The sequence below is a fragment of the Eutrigla gurnardus genome, assembly GCF_963514095.1.
Source record: "Eutrigla gurnardus genome assembly, chromosome: 6".
NCBI lineage: Eukaryota > Metazoa > Chordata > Actinopteri > Perciformes > Triglidae > Eutrigla > Eutrigla gurnardus.
The window spans coordinates 26,923,762-26,938,888 of NC_139920.1; the positions used below are offsets into that span (position 1 = coordinate 26,923,762).

At 43.1% G+C, this 15,127-nt stretch overlaps 1 protein-coding gene across 7 annotated transcripts in view; it reads left to right on the forward strand.

Annotated features, from left to right (window-relative positions):
- The window catches only part of LOC311014878 (voltage-dependent R-type calcium channel subunit alpha-1E-like), a 45,746-nt gene that overhangs the window by 28,831 nt on the left and 1,788 nt on the right, over nucleotides 1-15,127 (forward strand). For 5 of the 7 annotated variants that reach the window (XM_084011778.1, XM_084011781.1, XM_084011780.1 and 2 more), the window contains 24 exons: nucleotides 345-580; nucleotides 897-1,008; nucleotides 1,188-1,317; nucleotides 1,795-1,854; nucleotides 2,028-2,134; nucleotides 2,486-2,582; nucleotides 3,719-3,879; nucleotides 4,786-4,923; nucleotides 5,177-5,378; nucleotides 5,634-5,798; nucleotides 7,275-7,385; nucleotides 7,477-7,557; nucleotides 7,661-7,846; nucleotides 8,022-8,113; nucleotides 8,907-9,081; nucleotides 9,223-9,350; nucleotides 11,105-11,201; nucleotides 12,352-12,457; nucleotides 12,556-12,663; nucleotides 12,744-12,844; nucleotides 13,511-13,617; nucleotides 13,815-13,986; nucleotides 14,157-14,285; nucleotides 14,457-14,604. In XM_084011778.1, coding sequence (XP_083867904.1) covers nucleotides 345-580; nucleotides 897-1,008; nucleotides 1,188-1,317; nucleotides 1,795-1,854; nucleotides 2,028-2,134; nucleotides 2,486-2,582; nucleotides 3,719-3,879; nucleotides 4,786-4,923; nucleotides 5,177-5,378; nucleotides 5,634-5,798; nucleotides 7,275-7,385; nucleotides 7,477-7,557; nucleotides 7,661-7,846; nucleotides 8,022-8,113; nucleotides 8,907-9,081; nucleotides 9,223-9,350; nucleotides 11,105-11,201; nucleotides 12,352-12,457; nucleotides 12,556-12,663; nucleotides 12,744-12,844; nucleotides 13,511-13,617; nucleotides 13,815-13,986; nucleotides 14,157-14,285; nucleotides 14,457-14,604 — 3,149 coding nt within the window. Of the gene's footprint in view, nucleotides 1-344; nucleotides 581-896; nucleotides 1,009-1,187; nucleotides 1,318-1,794; nucleotides 1,855-2,027; nucleotides 2,135-2,485; nucleotides 2,583-3,718; nucleotides 3,880-4,785; nucleotides 4,924-5,176; nucleotides 5,379-5,633; nucleotides 5,799-7,274; nucleotides 7,386-7,476; nucleotides 7,558-7,660; nucleotides 7,847-8,021; nucleotides 8,114-8,906; nucleotides 9,082-9,222; nucleotides 9,351-10,375; nucleotides 10,473-11,104; nucleotides 11,202-12,351; nucleotides 12,458-12,555; nucleotides 12,664-12,743; nucleotides 12,845-13,510; nucleotides 13,618-13,814; nucleotides 13,987-14,156; nucleotides 14,286-14,456; nucleotides 14,605-15,127 lie in introns of all 7 variants that reach the window. The other 2 variants (XM_084011779.1, XM_084011784.1) reach the window with 1 other exon arrangement.

Here is a 15,127-nt window from a genome sequence, read left to right on the forward strand (position 1 = left end):
CGGCCTCCATTCGGCTCCATGTTTAAGCTACATTTCAGAGACAGCATTAATCTCTTGTTAAGTATGATCACTTGTGTTTTTGGGCCTTACCGTTTTCCCTTAGTCTCTTTGCTATTGTGCTACGATGCTGTTCACAGTGCTGTGGCTATCACACATATATCACAATCATAATCATTTAAGAGTTTCACTCACATCCCCCTTTAATGACTCCATGCAGCGACATGCATCAGTGTTAGTGGTTCCTCTAGCTTCAAGGCTTTAGATTCACCACCCGACAGCACTGGCAATACATATGTAAGTGTCCTCTTGTCTGGCCAGTAAAGTCTTTGTCCCTGTGTTCTCAGACAAGGTGACAGGAGTGAAGGAGGAGACACTGACCCAGCAGATAACAAAGGCCTCACTGGTGACCAGTGTCCTCAGAAACAGGAAGAACCTCTTCAGCAGTCAGACCCGTCTCCTCCCGTCGTCCCAGAGAGCACCCAAAAAGAAGAGGAGGCCGAGCGGGACCAGGACAAATCCCAGCTCAGCTCCAGTGTGATCGTCGACGTTCAGTCATCTCTGGAGCTCTCCACCATTACAGGTATTTGACACCAGAAATAAGAGTCATACTTCATTTTTATACCCATTACACTGAAGCTAACACCCATTGCCTGCATAGCGGTGAGTCATGTTATCATCAGAGCTAGTGATTTGACTCACCACTGCTGGGCTTCATGTATTCTCAGTGGATATTTCACAGATTTAAAAACCCATTCTGAGCACTGAGATTGCAAGTTGTAAGTCCTCCTCCCTCGATTGCATCCACACTGTATCTTTTCCTGTCGCCCCTTCTCTCCTCCTCATCCTCGCGTCTGTCCTCGCCTCGACTCCTTCTGCTGCTGCTGACTCCCATCCAGTCAACAGTAAAGACCCCGAAGCCTGTAAGTCAGAAAAGGAGGAGGCAGATGAGGCAAAGCCTGTCAACACTGTGACTCCAGACAGCATGTTCATCTTCAAACCTGACAACCCGTAAGTCGCTTGGAAGAAATTGCCACCACTGGGACGCGTAATCCTTTTAGTTTCTAAAGATTTGGTCCACGTTGTTTAATTCCTGCTGCCATTAAACGTCCGCCGGTCTCAGCCTACACAGTCTGACTCTTAATAGATGTGGTACCTGACCTCCGCATTGCATCTCCACTCTCCTTCAGGGTGCGTCGAGCGTGTCACTACGTGGTGAACCTCAGGTACTTTGAAATGTCCATCCTGCTGGTCATAGCTGCTAGTAGTATAGCACTGGCTGCTGAGGACCCTGTAGCCACCTCCTCTAATTGGAATAAGGTTTGTGTGCTCGCATTCCTGTATATCTCATCACCTGACACGGCGACAGCTGTAACATGAATGAATTAGCCAGAAATATATATTCCTGCTGTTTCTCACCATCTCCTGAATCACTCTGAGATACGATTCCAATCACCGTTAATCTGTGCCTCGGGCCTCGTAGCCTCATCCACGCTGAGCAGCAAAAGCACCTTAAAGATAAAAGAACATTTGCTTAAATTGTTTTGCAAAAGGCAGCTAATGTGACTTGATTGGGGAGGGGGGGGCAGTTTAAGGAAATTGCAGTCTAAGACGCTCTGTTTTTATGGGAGGAATTAGGCTAATTATCTTGTGTTGTACTGCCATCATTTGAGTTTAGTTTCATACTGAACTACGAGACGCAACAAGAACACATTAATTAGCAGTGTTTTATATGCTTGATGTGATGTGATTTTCTCTCTGACTGTCCCTGTGTTTCACATTTCACATTCATTGCAGGTTCTGCGGTATTTTGATTATGTGTTCACCGGAGTCTTCACATTTGAAATGATTATAAAGGTGGGTTTCTATATAAAGGTGCTATGATATTGGTATGTCACTGTCTGGTGATTGATTGCAAGAAATCGTGGTAAAACCATATTATTTTTGTTTTTTGGAATACCTTGAAATACCTTAAAGATATTAATTCAAAGTTGACATTTCTTCACCACACATTCTTGTCTTGCTCATAGATGATAGACCAGGGTCTGATCCTTCATGACGGCTCCTACTTCAGGGACCTGTGGAACATCCTCGACTTCATCGTGGTGGTGGGAGCGTTGGTGGCCTTCGCCCTCTCGTCAGTCACATGATTCATTTTAATTCATCACACGCACTAATTATATGTCTAACGTGTCTTTAAATCAGCTGTAAATGAGTTGTTTTCTCTTTTCACGTATCCTTTCTTTCCTGTTTTTGTCCCGTCTTTGGGTGATGACCCTGTGGAACCGACCGGCAGCAATGTGTTGGGGTAAAAAGCAAAAAAAAGTCTTCCTCTCCTCACTCAAATACTTTCAGACGGAGTGTTACAGAACTAGAATATGTCAGATTAAATAGGATGTAATGATGGACACATTTGGTGGGAAAGAACTTTGTGATATTGACTAAGCTGCAATAGTGCAACGCTCACAATGTCTGCCTTTCTGTACAGAAATAACAAAGGACGGGACATAAAGACCATCAAATCTCTGAGAGTGTTGCGGGTCCTCAGACCACTGAAGACCATCAAGAGACTCCCTAAACTCAAGGTCAGAGATGCTCTCGGATGTCTTTTCCATCTGTATACTTCAGTCAGCATCTTTTATTATCAACATATTCATAGAAAGATACTAGAAAATGTTAAAAATGATAGTTTTCCACATTGAAACATCCATCTTGGCTTCATCTAGACAAAAGTACAGCACACACAGTCTTTCTTTTCTTTTCTGATCATACTTTTCTGATAACGTGTAAGTATATTCCTGTGTGTTATTGAGTTAAAAGTGAAGGTAGGCATTAGTCAGCCTGAGCGGCAGCTGGAGGGCCGTCTGAGTGCGCTAACAGGTACTCATTATGGGATTGCAGCTAATACTATCCACACAGAGCCGTACATGACGGATACACACGTCTTGTTCAGTTCACTGGGAGGGGGAATGAGGAACATTAATCCGACCTGAATGTACCATTAATGGTTTTTACATGTTTTAGTACTTAACACTGTAGGCCATCAGCTAACTGAAGATTAACCTCTTACCTTCCAGGCAGCCACTGCTTTTAGTTCATGGCACTAAAAATCAAACTTTCGGCGTGAATTGAGACGTTACAAGTTAAAAAACGTAACTTTGATGAGCTGTGTTGTCAGGAAATAGTGTGTAATTTAGTTTCTTCTCTTGTATGAAATACACTGCAGCTCAACCTCAAGTCTCAGATGTCAGATTTGTACCCCCACCCTACCATGTGTTGGGATTAAATAGATATACTGACGATTGTCATCCTTCCTTTAGTTATATTATTTATTATTATTTATTTATTTGCACACATATAACATACATCAAAATCAAAAAGAATGAACCAAAAAAAAACATTAAAGGCCTCTTAAAAGAGAAATAAAACAACTAAGCAAATTAAATTACATAATTTCAAAGCAAAATTAAGTATAAACACATACACAACAACCTATACACATATTCATACACATATGATAGAAAGAATGAAAATATCAGATAAATGAAACAGGTGTCAAATCTGTTCAACAAGGAGTGAAAAACTGAAAAAAGAAGAAAGTAAAATATATATATATTATACATGTACAGGTTTGACCTCATTGATTTCCTGCTTGTTGTTGCTGCAGTATCTACACAGGCCCGACTCCTTGATCTCTCCACGCTCTTCATCTCTCTTCCAGGCCGTGTTTGACTGCGTGGTGACGTCTCTGAAAAACGTCTTCAACATCCTCATCGTCTATAAGCTGTTCATGTTCATCTTCGCCGTCATTGCCGTGCAGCTCTTCAAGGGGAAGTTTTTTTACTGCACCGACAGTTCAAAGGACACGGAGAAGGAATGCCAGTAATGGTCACTTTTTTTCTGTCTTCCCTTCTTTTCTCTTCCTTTATTGCTACTTTCACAGTTATATTCTTCTTTATTTCTTAATTCAGATGTTGTGATCTTTCTACATGCATCTCACCCACCTTCTTTTGCAGTTTCCATCTTACTTATTACATACCTTTCATTCTTCCTTTCTGTCTTTTCTTCAGTTTTTTCTTCCTTCTTTCATTCAGCTCTCCTAAAACACTAACGTAAAAGTCCCAGTCGGCAACATTATTTTGGTCATATTCCCTGAAGTTGACACTATGCTCTGATAGAACAACATAAATCATGTTTTATGTGTTCGTGCACACACAGAGCCCCTCCCCCCTCGGGTTGTTCCACTATCACAGAGGGGAGGAGGGAAGTAGCAACAAGCTTCCAATTCCTTGTTAAAAACCAAAACAACCAAGGAAAAGAAAACACCGGTGGAAAAGAAGGAAAAAAAGAAAGATGGCGACGGTGCCCGTGATAAAACCAGAGTAAACATCGGACCCGCGTTTCAAAGGTGGCGTGATCTAAGGGAGTTCAAAGGGCAGGAAGTCGAGGGGGAGGAGCTTGGTGGTCGTGGGGGAGGAGCTTGGTGGTCGTGGGGGAGGAGCTCGGTGGTCGTGGGGGAGGAGCTCGGTGGTTGTGGGGGAGGAGCTCGGTGGTCGTGGGGGAGGAGCTCGGTGGTTTTGGGGGAGGAGCTCGGTGATCGTGGGGGAGGAGCCTGAGAGTTGTAAACATTCAGAATCTGACAGAGTGCCCTCCATCCGCCGGAGTTGCCGACTGGGACTTTAATAAAGCTGCTGAAAATGTTACAAAACCCTATCAAATTGTATATTATTCTTACCTTTTCATAATGTTATTTTAAATGGGACGTAACTATGTTTCCTTCTTCTTCAGAGGCTACTACATTGACTACGAGAAGGACAAGAAAGAGGTGAAGAGAAGAGACTGGAAGAGACACGAGTTTCACTACGACAACGTCATCTGGGCTCTCCTCACGCTCTTCACCGTTTCCACTGGAGAGGGATGGCCTCAGTGAGTGTCTGGCTGCTGATTCTCATGCTGGTTGAGCAAATTCAGGGGTTTTCCCGCATATAATTTCCCATTCTTAGAGGGCTCGTTAACTTTTTATAACCTTTTAACATTTGGTTTGCTCTTTGGTAACGGTCAAATCTGACCTTTGATTAAGGAAACATGATAGATGTTATCAACTTTACAAAGATTTTGCCATTTATTATCTTCCAATAACCGATATTTCACTGACTGCATCGTGTCTCTGCTCTTCCAGGGTTCTTCAGCACTCGGTAGATGTGACTGAGGAGGACAGAGGTCCGAGCCACGGCAACAGGATGGAGATGTCCATCTTCTACGTCATCTACTTTGTCGTCTTTCCGTTCTTTTTCGTCAACATCTTCGTGGCTCTCATCATCATCACCTTCCAGGAGCAGGGGGATAAGATGATGGAGGAGTGCAGCTTGGAAAAGAACGAGGTGAGGGCCGATTGATGAAGGAACAACAAACAAACACTTTGTTGGTGTTTAATGACCCGTAAGCTCATCAGCTTTTTTCATTTAGTCTTTTCACACTTCATTTGGTCACGCTTTTTTTAATATATAGAATCCAAAATACATTAAATGTAATCTGACTCTATGTAAATCCATAAATGTTCATTGTCACTTAAAGAAACACGCCATATTATTTTTTTGTTGTTTCTTCATTCTTCCTTTCCTCTTTCTGTATTTCAGAGGGCGTGCATCGACTTTGCCATCAGTGCCAAGCCCCTGACCCGCTACATGCCGCAGAACCGGCACACGTTCCAGTACCGCCTGTGGCATTTTGTGGTGTCGCCCTCTTTCGAGTACACCGTCCTGGCCATGATCGCTCTCAACACCATTGTACTGATGATGAAGGTGAGGATAATGAAGAGAAATCAAAGCAGTTAAACAGCACTTGAACATATTCAACACATATTCACTGAAGCCGACACTACGCTCCGATAGAACAACATAAATCATCCGGTTTTAGTAAAAAAAAAGCATGCCTCTACTACGTGCACGTAGAGCCTGTTGTTTGTTTTGCAAAGATCGACAGCGCCCGGATCATCCTGTCCAATCAGCACGCAGGTCTGTGTTCGTGCACACACAGAGCCCCTCCCCCCTCGGGTCGTTCCACTATCACAGGGGGGAGGCGGAGGGAAGTAGCAACAAGCTTCCAATTCCTTGTTAAAAACCCAAACGAGGAGGTCCAAAACAACCAAGGAAAAGAAAACACCGGTGGAAAAGAAGGAAAAAAAGAAAGATGGCGACGGTGCCCGTGATAAAACCAGAGTCAACATCGGACCCGTGTTTCAAAGGTGGCGTGATCTAAGGGATTTCAAAGGGCACGGAGTCGAGGGGGAGGAGCTCGGTGGTAGTGGGGGAGGAGCTTGTGGTCGTGGGGGAGGAGCTCGTGGTCGTGGGGGAGGAGCCTGAGAGTTGGAAACATTCAAAACCTGACAGAGTGCCCTCCATCCGCCAGACTTGCCGACTGGGACTTTAATAGGACCAGAATGAGAGGACAACGAGCGGTGTGACAGGCTCTACCATTATGTACGTCTGCTTTCTCACTCAAAGTGCCATTTTCCACATATCCTTGCTTGCCAATAGAGGGGAAAAAAAGCTAATTTTGAACTGCTTCTCGGCAACATATTCTGTCATGAACTTGTGACTGTTAACACGTTGGTTTAAAAAAAAAAAAAAAGCCTGATGTGTCATCCCTAACTGGAAACACTGATGTGTAGACACTGGTGTGTCCTTTTTGGGACCCGCCTCAACACACTGATGTTTTCATTTGGCGGTTACAGCATACTCACCTATCAGACAGAAAGCCACTAGAATACATAAAGAGTAGACCCACTTCCCGTCTGGTGACATACCCATCTATCTAACAGTAATACATCCACCTCATCAGCGACCCCTACACCTCTGGATCTGCTGATGTTTTGGGTTTTTTCCACCCCTCCTTAACCACTATTTATCTCCTGAACTGGCCTTTTTCTTGGGCTGTGCTGGTTGTTCCCACAGACAGATCGTCGGACAGAGAGAGACGCAGGGTGACTCAGCCTGTATTAAATATTGATCTATAATGTCCTGGGGCTGCTATTTAGTGTGACCTCATTAACTGTGGCTGCCGCCCCTGGAGGAATGACTCCTTTTATAGTGCGACAGATGAGAGGTGCGGAGACTGGGGCACTATTTATGGGTCTGGAGGAATCTTCCATCAACCTGTAGACCAGCAGGGTGCAGGGTTGAAGATCAGTGAAGTGGTTAGGGAACATTACACTCTTTCTATCCTTCTCATAATACAGATTTCTTCCTGTTTAACCCCAGCTGCTTCTCTATTTCCAGTATTATTCAGCCCCGCCGGCATACGAGGCCGTACTGAAACACCTGAACACAGCGTTCACTGTTCTCTTCTCCGTCGAGTGCGTCCTCAAGATCATGGCCTTTGGCTTTTTGGTGAGGAAATAAAACAGAGCAACACACAGCCTGACTGAATGTGCATTCAAGATCACTCTCAGCGCTCAAAGCGTCTCTCCCGTCTCCACAGAACTACTTTCGAGACACATGGAACATCTTTGACTTCATCACCGTTCTGGGCAGCATCACAGAGATCGTGGTAGACCTGCAGGTAATTACATCTGACACTGAAAGAGAACCTTTTAGCTCTCTTTCCCTCGATGTGAAGTATTTACGTCAACGTTAATACTGTATTCCATGTGTTTCTATGCCAGTTCGTGGATACGTTCAACATGAGTTTCTTGAAGCTGTTCCGAGCAGCTCGCCTCATCAAACTGCTCAGACAAGGTTACACCATCCGGATTCTTCTGTGGACCTTCGTCCAGTCCTTCAAGGCTTTGCCCTATGTCTGCCTGCTCATCGCCATGCTCTTCTTCATCTACGCCATCATTGGCATGCAAGTAAGAACGACAAACGCTTGATTGGTGTCTGTCTCTCTGTGGAGAATATACTACATATTTGTATCCACAGCATCACAAGTATATTTTTTTCATGGTTCAAAGGATAAAACACGTGCAAAAAAGGCTGGACCTAACCCACTGTTAAGGCTTTTGTGTGTACATCTGTGTGAATCAGGTGTTTGGGAACATTAAGCTGAATGAGGAGACTCACATTACGCAGCACAACAACTTCAAAACCTTTTCTGGTGCCCTGATGCTGCTGTTCAGGTAGGACATCTTGAGATCTTCAGACCTGTTCTTCAGGTCGCGTTGGACTTTTATGTTGTTTGTTTTTCAGATCAACATAATGACACAATTTTGGGAGCTATTCCATGATCCAATCTGAAACCCAACACTGTTAAATTAGCTTCTGTACTCCAGAGTAGTTACGTCTTGGTGTCTCAGCTTAATTGAGATCCAACTGCGATCCAAACCACACATGATTTGCTAGACTCGGTTTGCTAAATAACATGTTTCCTTGATGTACTCTGAATAATGTTGCTAGGTTATGCTATTTAGGCGTTGCTTTCTAAGTACCCACGGGGCTACTCAGTGTCGAGGGGTGATAGACGATGCAGTGTACCACTTAGCTCCTTAGCAAATAGCTTTGCAGGCACTTTGGGAGTTTAAAAGGCAAAGTGGGTCAAATAATGAAATGGCAATCCAGACCCGTGTTTATTACTTATATGGTGTTTATTTCCCCAACAATGGTTTTCCTTTGGCTCTAGTTACATCTGTGAAATTACACACAGCAGAATAACTTGCTGGATGCATTACACATGCGCTTAAAATAAAATAAGAAAGACCTTCACATCCAAGCACTGTTACGTACAGAATGTACTGGAAATGTGTGCATTAGTTGACTTATTTGATTTGACTGCTTGAGTCCAAACTGACCCCTCCTTCTCCTGGTGTTGTGTGATGGGTGTGTGTGTGTGTGTGTGTGTGTGTGTGTGTGTGTGTGTGTGTGTGTGTGTGTGTGTGTGTGTGTGTGTGTGTGTGTGTGTGTGTGTGTGTGCAGGAGTGCAACAGGGGAGTCGTGGCAGGAGATCATGTTGTCGTGTCTGGGAGGACAGAAGTGTGAGACGGACCACTCGCTTTCCTCCGCAGTACCCACGTCCGACCAGGAGGGGGGCTGTGGCTCGGACTTCGCCTATTTCTACTTTGTCTCGTTCATCTTCTTCAGCTCCTTCCTGGTAAGCCATGAGAACTGGAGAATACTAAATGATTCCTAGCAGGGCAGAGCAGCTGTGCTTCGTATTTTGAGGACTATGCTGCAATTTCTTCCAGCCTCATATTAATAAATATCACGGCTTCTCGTTTTTTCTCCCGTCCAGATGCTGAACCTGTTCGTGGCTGTGATAATGGACAACTTTGAGTATTTGACGAGAGACTCGTCCATCTTGGGTCCTCACCACCTGGATGAGTTTGTCCGGATCTGGGGGGAGTATGACCGCGCCGCCTGGTCAGTGTCTCGCCGCCTTTATGCTACGCTAACATTTCATCAAAAGTTCTGCAGCGCACATACTTATCTCGATAAACAGACATCTACATATTAATGCAGAATCTGGAGGCAACAGGAAGATATTTTGAGCGTTCTGGTTTCTGTTTGGAGTCCACATATAGTCAGAAGTATTGACCAATCACATTTGAGCTGACTTTGGTGAGATGCAGTAGAAAGTGGCTGAACCCATCAGCTGTCATTAGGGGTGGGTAAAAATATCGATACGGCAATATATCGCGATATTTTGCCGCCCAATACAATATCGATTTTTCGAACTCCAAAGATCGAATTTCATGGGAATTAATAAAATGGAGAGGCTGTTTTGAATTAAATAGTTTTGACTCAATTTGTCCTCTGATCAATACCATCTGATGTACATATACAGGTACTTGTGCTCATCTTAATTATATTGCGATATCGTGATACGTATCGTATCGTGACCAAAGTATCGTGATACGTATCGTATCGTGAGGTTCTTGCCAATACTCCTAGCTGTCATCTGACAACAATTTAACGTATTCGGTTTTTTTTTAAATGTATGCCATCATCAGCGAGATCTGTTCATGCAGATTAACTGATGCCGACTCTCATCTCCAACTCCGTTTTGGAGTTGCTAATCAGACTGTGAATAATGCCCAGTACACAGAGGAGGAAGTCTTTGCCCGGATATCTGCTAGCTCCACCAGAACCCCTGAAATATTATCCGTTGCCCCCAGAGGCTAAATCACCGCCAGGCCGATAGCCGACGGCTTTCTAAAATTGTACACTGACACAAATGCTCCAGTTTTCAGTGATGTGAAATGTGTTTTACAATACAATCAGACTAAAACAACCCCATACACTTACACCTACAGACGGAAGCATGTGTTGATTACAGGTTGTTTGATTTAAAGTCCTAAAACGGACTGAGCCTTCATTTAGGCCTCGTTCACACAACACTACAAGTCTGTAACGATGCGAACTAAAGACATGTATGTTCTTTCCAGTGGTAGGCTCCACTATAAGGAGATGTACAAAGTTGTACGCAGTATCTCACCTCCCCTGGGCTTTGGAAAGAACTGCCCACACAGGGTGGCATGCAAGGTTTGGTTCCCCCATATCAACAAATCCCACCCTCTGCCTCTTTCGTGTGGGATCCTTCCTGTCCTTCCTCTCCTCCCCCTCACCCGCTGTCACCACCCTGCTTGACCTCCGGGGGGTGTGTTACTCAGGTCAAAGAATGACGACACTCTGACTTTTTGGGGTACTAAGACACAGGCACACTTTTGATGCAGTTGTAGAGCAATACTGGGGATGCCTGTCTCTTTCTACCTTTTGGATCTGGTTTTAAAGGTGTTTTTATTTCTCTCTCACACACATACAATGCTACACAATGTAAGTATTTTTTTTGGACCAGATCCAGTGAGGCTGTCATTCCTTTGCTCACCCTGTTTTCTCCTTTCCCAGATTTCTATGCCCCCGATGGCAGCATAGAAAGAATACAACCTGTGTTATTTCCTCCTACTCCTGTGTGATGCCTTGTAGGAATAATCTCTTGTGTCTCCTCCATTCTTGTTCCTCTCTTCTATCCTCCTCCATCCCTTGGGAACACACTCCCCAAACCCCCTCTATTTCTCCTCCAACATCACCCCTCCCCCCTTCCTTCCTTCCTTCCCCTCTTTCTCTCTTTCCCCTGTTTTCTCATCCCCATCCTCATGGCTACCTGGCGCCCCCAGTGGTCGTATCCATTACACTGACATGTATGAGATGTTGACCAACATGTCGCCACCTCTAGGCCTGGGCAAGAAATGCCCCTCCAAGGTGGCATATAAGGTAGACCGAACACTGGAGCCTAACAGCACTGCCTTCGTGTTTTAATCAACCAGGACAGGCACCGTAAACACTCATTCTGTGTGTCACACATTGGAAAAGCAAAGCCTTTTTGTTTCTGTTTGTTATATGATGGAGTATTGCTTGTTGAAGTCCCAGTGTTTTCTTCATCGGCAGATGATGAGCTCATTAATGATTTGCCTGTTTTTGCTTTGCATCTTGGCAGAAAAACAATATAAGACTCCATTACATCTTTGCTGTTTTCTGAAAGAGTCTTGCTGGAGTTTATTTATAGAACCAGTGAGAGAACATTAACCAGGACGTTGTCAAACATCTACATGCTAAAGCTGGTCTGCTTATGTCATGTGCTCACGTCGTTCATACTTATTTCTCTGTTTCTTACTTTATCCCGTCTGCATGTGCCTGCTGCCACAGCCCCATGTTATCGGTGTGTAATAGAAATGTGCTGTGTGTGTTTGTGATGCTGCAAGCATGTTCCATCGCAGGTTAATACAATACTCTTATAGCAGAGTGAGTTGTATGGTTTTATCACCTTTTATACAACTAGATAAACTGTTTACAGAAGGTCAGGAGAGGAAAGAATAGTGTATTTATTTTTGTTGTTTTCTTGTGATTATTAAATAATTACTGTTTCTTGTGTCTCAAAACAAGATATGGTAAATTATAGCAAGTTTGTCCTCTCCATACTTCTATATCAGAGTGAAATCTTCATTTCAAACCTAATTTAAATTAAAGTATGCTACATTAAATTATGACTTAAGTAGAAACTTTCTTTTGTCACAATGCCCAGAAAGGCCATGGTTGCTCATAATTTATTTTCAAGCTCGTTACCCAGATATTATAATGTTATAATCTTATTATCTCTATAACCGATTTATGGGTAAGTAGGAAAACTCATTTATAAAGTCCAGGCTGGGTATTTTTCTTTTGAGCTGAAACTTTTTCTAATGTTCTTTATAATAGAGTGAACTAATAAAAACCAAACGAATATTTGTCATCTCTAGATAATGAATTAATTAAAGTCATTAATATATATATTATGATCCACCGCTGCCACTCTGGCCTTACACTTTTTGACTATGATATGTTGTCTCACTGAATCGTCTCTGATTACGGTGCGTTCTGCCATCAGAGGCTCGTCCTGATGAACATGCCTGTGGACGATGACATGTCTGTTCACTTCACCTCCACCCTCATGGCCCTCATCCGCACGGCCCTGGAGATCAAGATCGCCAGAGGTTAGACTGAGGATCAAAACTTCACGGGCATACGTTCACTGTGACGTTAAACTCATCAAATCACACTTAATGTTTGCTTCTTTTTTTTTAATATCCAGGAGGGGAGGATAGAAATCAGATGGACCTGGACCTGCAGAAGGAGATCAGCGTCATCTGGCCTCATCTCTCTCAGAAGACGTTGGAGGTTCTGGTTCCCATTCACAAAGGTAACATCTCCATGAAAATAAATGTCCATTTGATCATGTACTCTTGAAGGTCTATGTTCTGATGCTTCCTCCTATTTCAGCCAGCGACCTGACCATTGGGAAGATCTATGCCGCCATGATGATCATGGACTACTACAAGCAGAGCAAGGCCAAGAAGCTCCGACAGCAACTGGAGGAACAGGTACTTTGAATTAAACCTTCTTTTTTTTTTAGGTTTATCATGACAGACTTGGGGTTAGATTAGTGTTACTAAATATCGTCGTCAACAAACCTTTATCACTTGAGGAAAACTAGACGAGACGCAACGAAAATGTTGGTCATGTGACGATAACATATTTGGCTGGTAAAATAAATGTGTAAATTCAAATCAGAGCGTCTTCTATGTCTGGAATGGATGCATTCTTGAGTGTATAAGGTAACAATAATATAAAAATAAGATAACCTTGTTTGAAATATGAAATGGAAATGACTAAAATAGTCATGGAAAATTCTGACTAAAATAAGACTAAAATGCTCAGACTTTTAGTCGACTGAAACTTGACGAGACTAAAAATAGCATGAACGTGACTAAAACTAATAAAAACTAAAATGATAGCTTGAGACAAAGACTAGACTAGAACTAAAAGTAAAACAACACTATAGATGTATCACCATGAAGCACAAAGCAGCTGCACTAGTTTCCCTGCGTAATTCTGCTCTTTTAATATGGGCCAGTGTATGTTTTACCTGTTTGGCTCTTGAAATGTGTGTTTCTTTAAATTGATCCATGTTGTAATTATAGGAGCGTATTTGTCGCCTCCTTTAATGTCTTTCCTCCCCCTCTTTGTTTTTTTCTCTCCCATCATAGAAACATGCTCCTATGTTCCAGCGCATGGATGCCTCCTCTCTGCCTCAAGAAATCCTATGCAACGCCAAATCCCTTTCATTCCTCAGGCACGGTGCCGGATCTGCTCTGTAAATATTCAACTCACACACTTTTTCATATTGGGTTGTGGTTATTTATGCTGGTAGGAATAGAACGCATCCCCCTTTTTCTGTACATCTAGTACCTGACTGACTTTTCAGTTGCCTTCCACCATCCATAATAATTGACACACGTGTGTGTATATATATGGGTATATGATGCACTTGTCCTGTTTGTGCTCCTGCAGTACCAGAGGAGGTTTTGTGGCACTCAGCCCCATCTCTCCTCAAGAGATGTTCCTGCAGCCACTGTCCCGCTCCAGGGATGAAAAGGAGGAGGAGGAGGATGACGACGACTATCATTCACCCTACCATCCATACCTGCACCCACACCACCACCACCATCATTTACACATACTGGTAACCACCGACATTTAGAAAGCTCCTCATATATGTAACATCTGTGCTGGAACACGTTTATTCATTAACTTGATGCTGATGAATCGATATCGAGCATCATTAACTCGTGAGACTTGGAGAGAGAAATAAAAAAGAAACAACCAACTCTCCTTTCTGTGGTATTTGTGTAGGTGCAGGACGCAGTGGAATATAACCACGTGATGCAGCTGGCCAGGCAGGACGCAGGAGTTATTAAATCACCTCAGCGGACAGCATCTATCAGAGCGTCCTCCATGCCCAGACTGGCTGTTGATCCACCGGTAATTAAGAGTAATAACCTTAATTCAAACCTGTTTCCAAGATGTGTGCTTTAAAAAGTACGTACGCCTCTATGTATGTTTTTGCTAATTAGGGAGTCTGTTTGTTTGTTGTTTCAGTGTCATTGCATTTACTGAAGTGATTCCTCCTCTGGTTGTTTCATGTCTTTGTAGCCCGGGATGTCAGCAGACAGTAAGCTGATGAAGCGCTCCTTCTCCACCATCGGAGACCAGTGTGTGAACGACCTCTGGCAGGAGCAACACTCTCTGGAGAGAGTCAGTCCGGACGGCACGTACAGGCCTCGTCAGAGGAGCTACAGAGGTCACTGAACACACACACCTCCTACAGTCTGATGCACATTCATGTTGCAAAGTTTAGAAGTCATAGATGTAAAAATGGGCAGCAGGCATGAAGAGTATCTGCTGCAAACCTTAAGCTTTGATGCAAGATTTCTGCTTAAAGTCAGAATCGACACATTTCAGCTGCAGCGACCTGAAGGATTGGTTTCATCCTCATTACATACAACATTTAAAGTTTTATTTATATTAAACACCAGAATGAAATAGTTCTATTAATGGACATCAGATTAGATTAGATTGATGTGCTTAAGAAGGGCATTGAACCAATAGTAGACCAATGTACTTGTATGTTGAATTAAACCTTTGACTAAATAATACATTCCTAATATTTGATATATACTGATGTAGTCAGAATGGTTGTAATTCCTGCAATTACCTTAAATTACATCATTGTATCTGTAATTATATGGTGAGAAAATACAGTTTGGGCCTTGAAACTGAATGATTTGGATATAGTACGATATGTTTTACACTGGGATATCAAT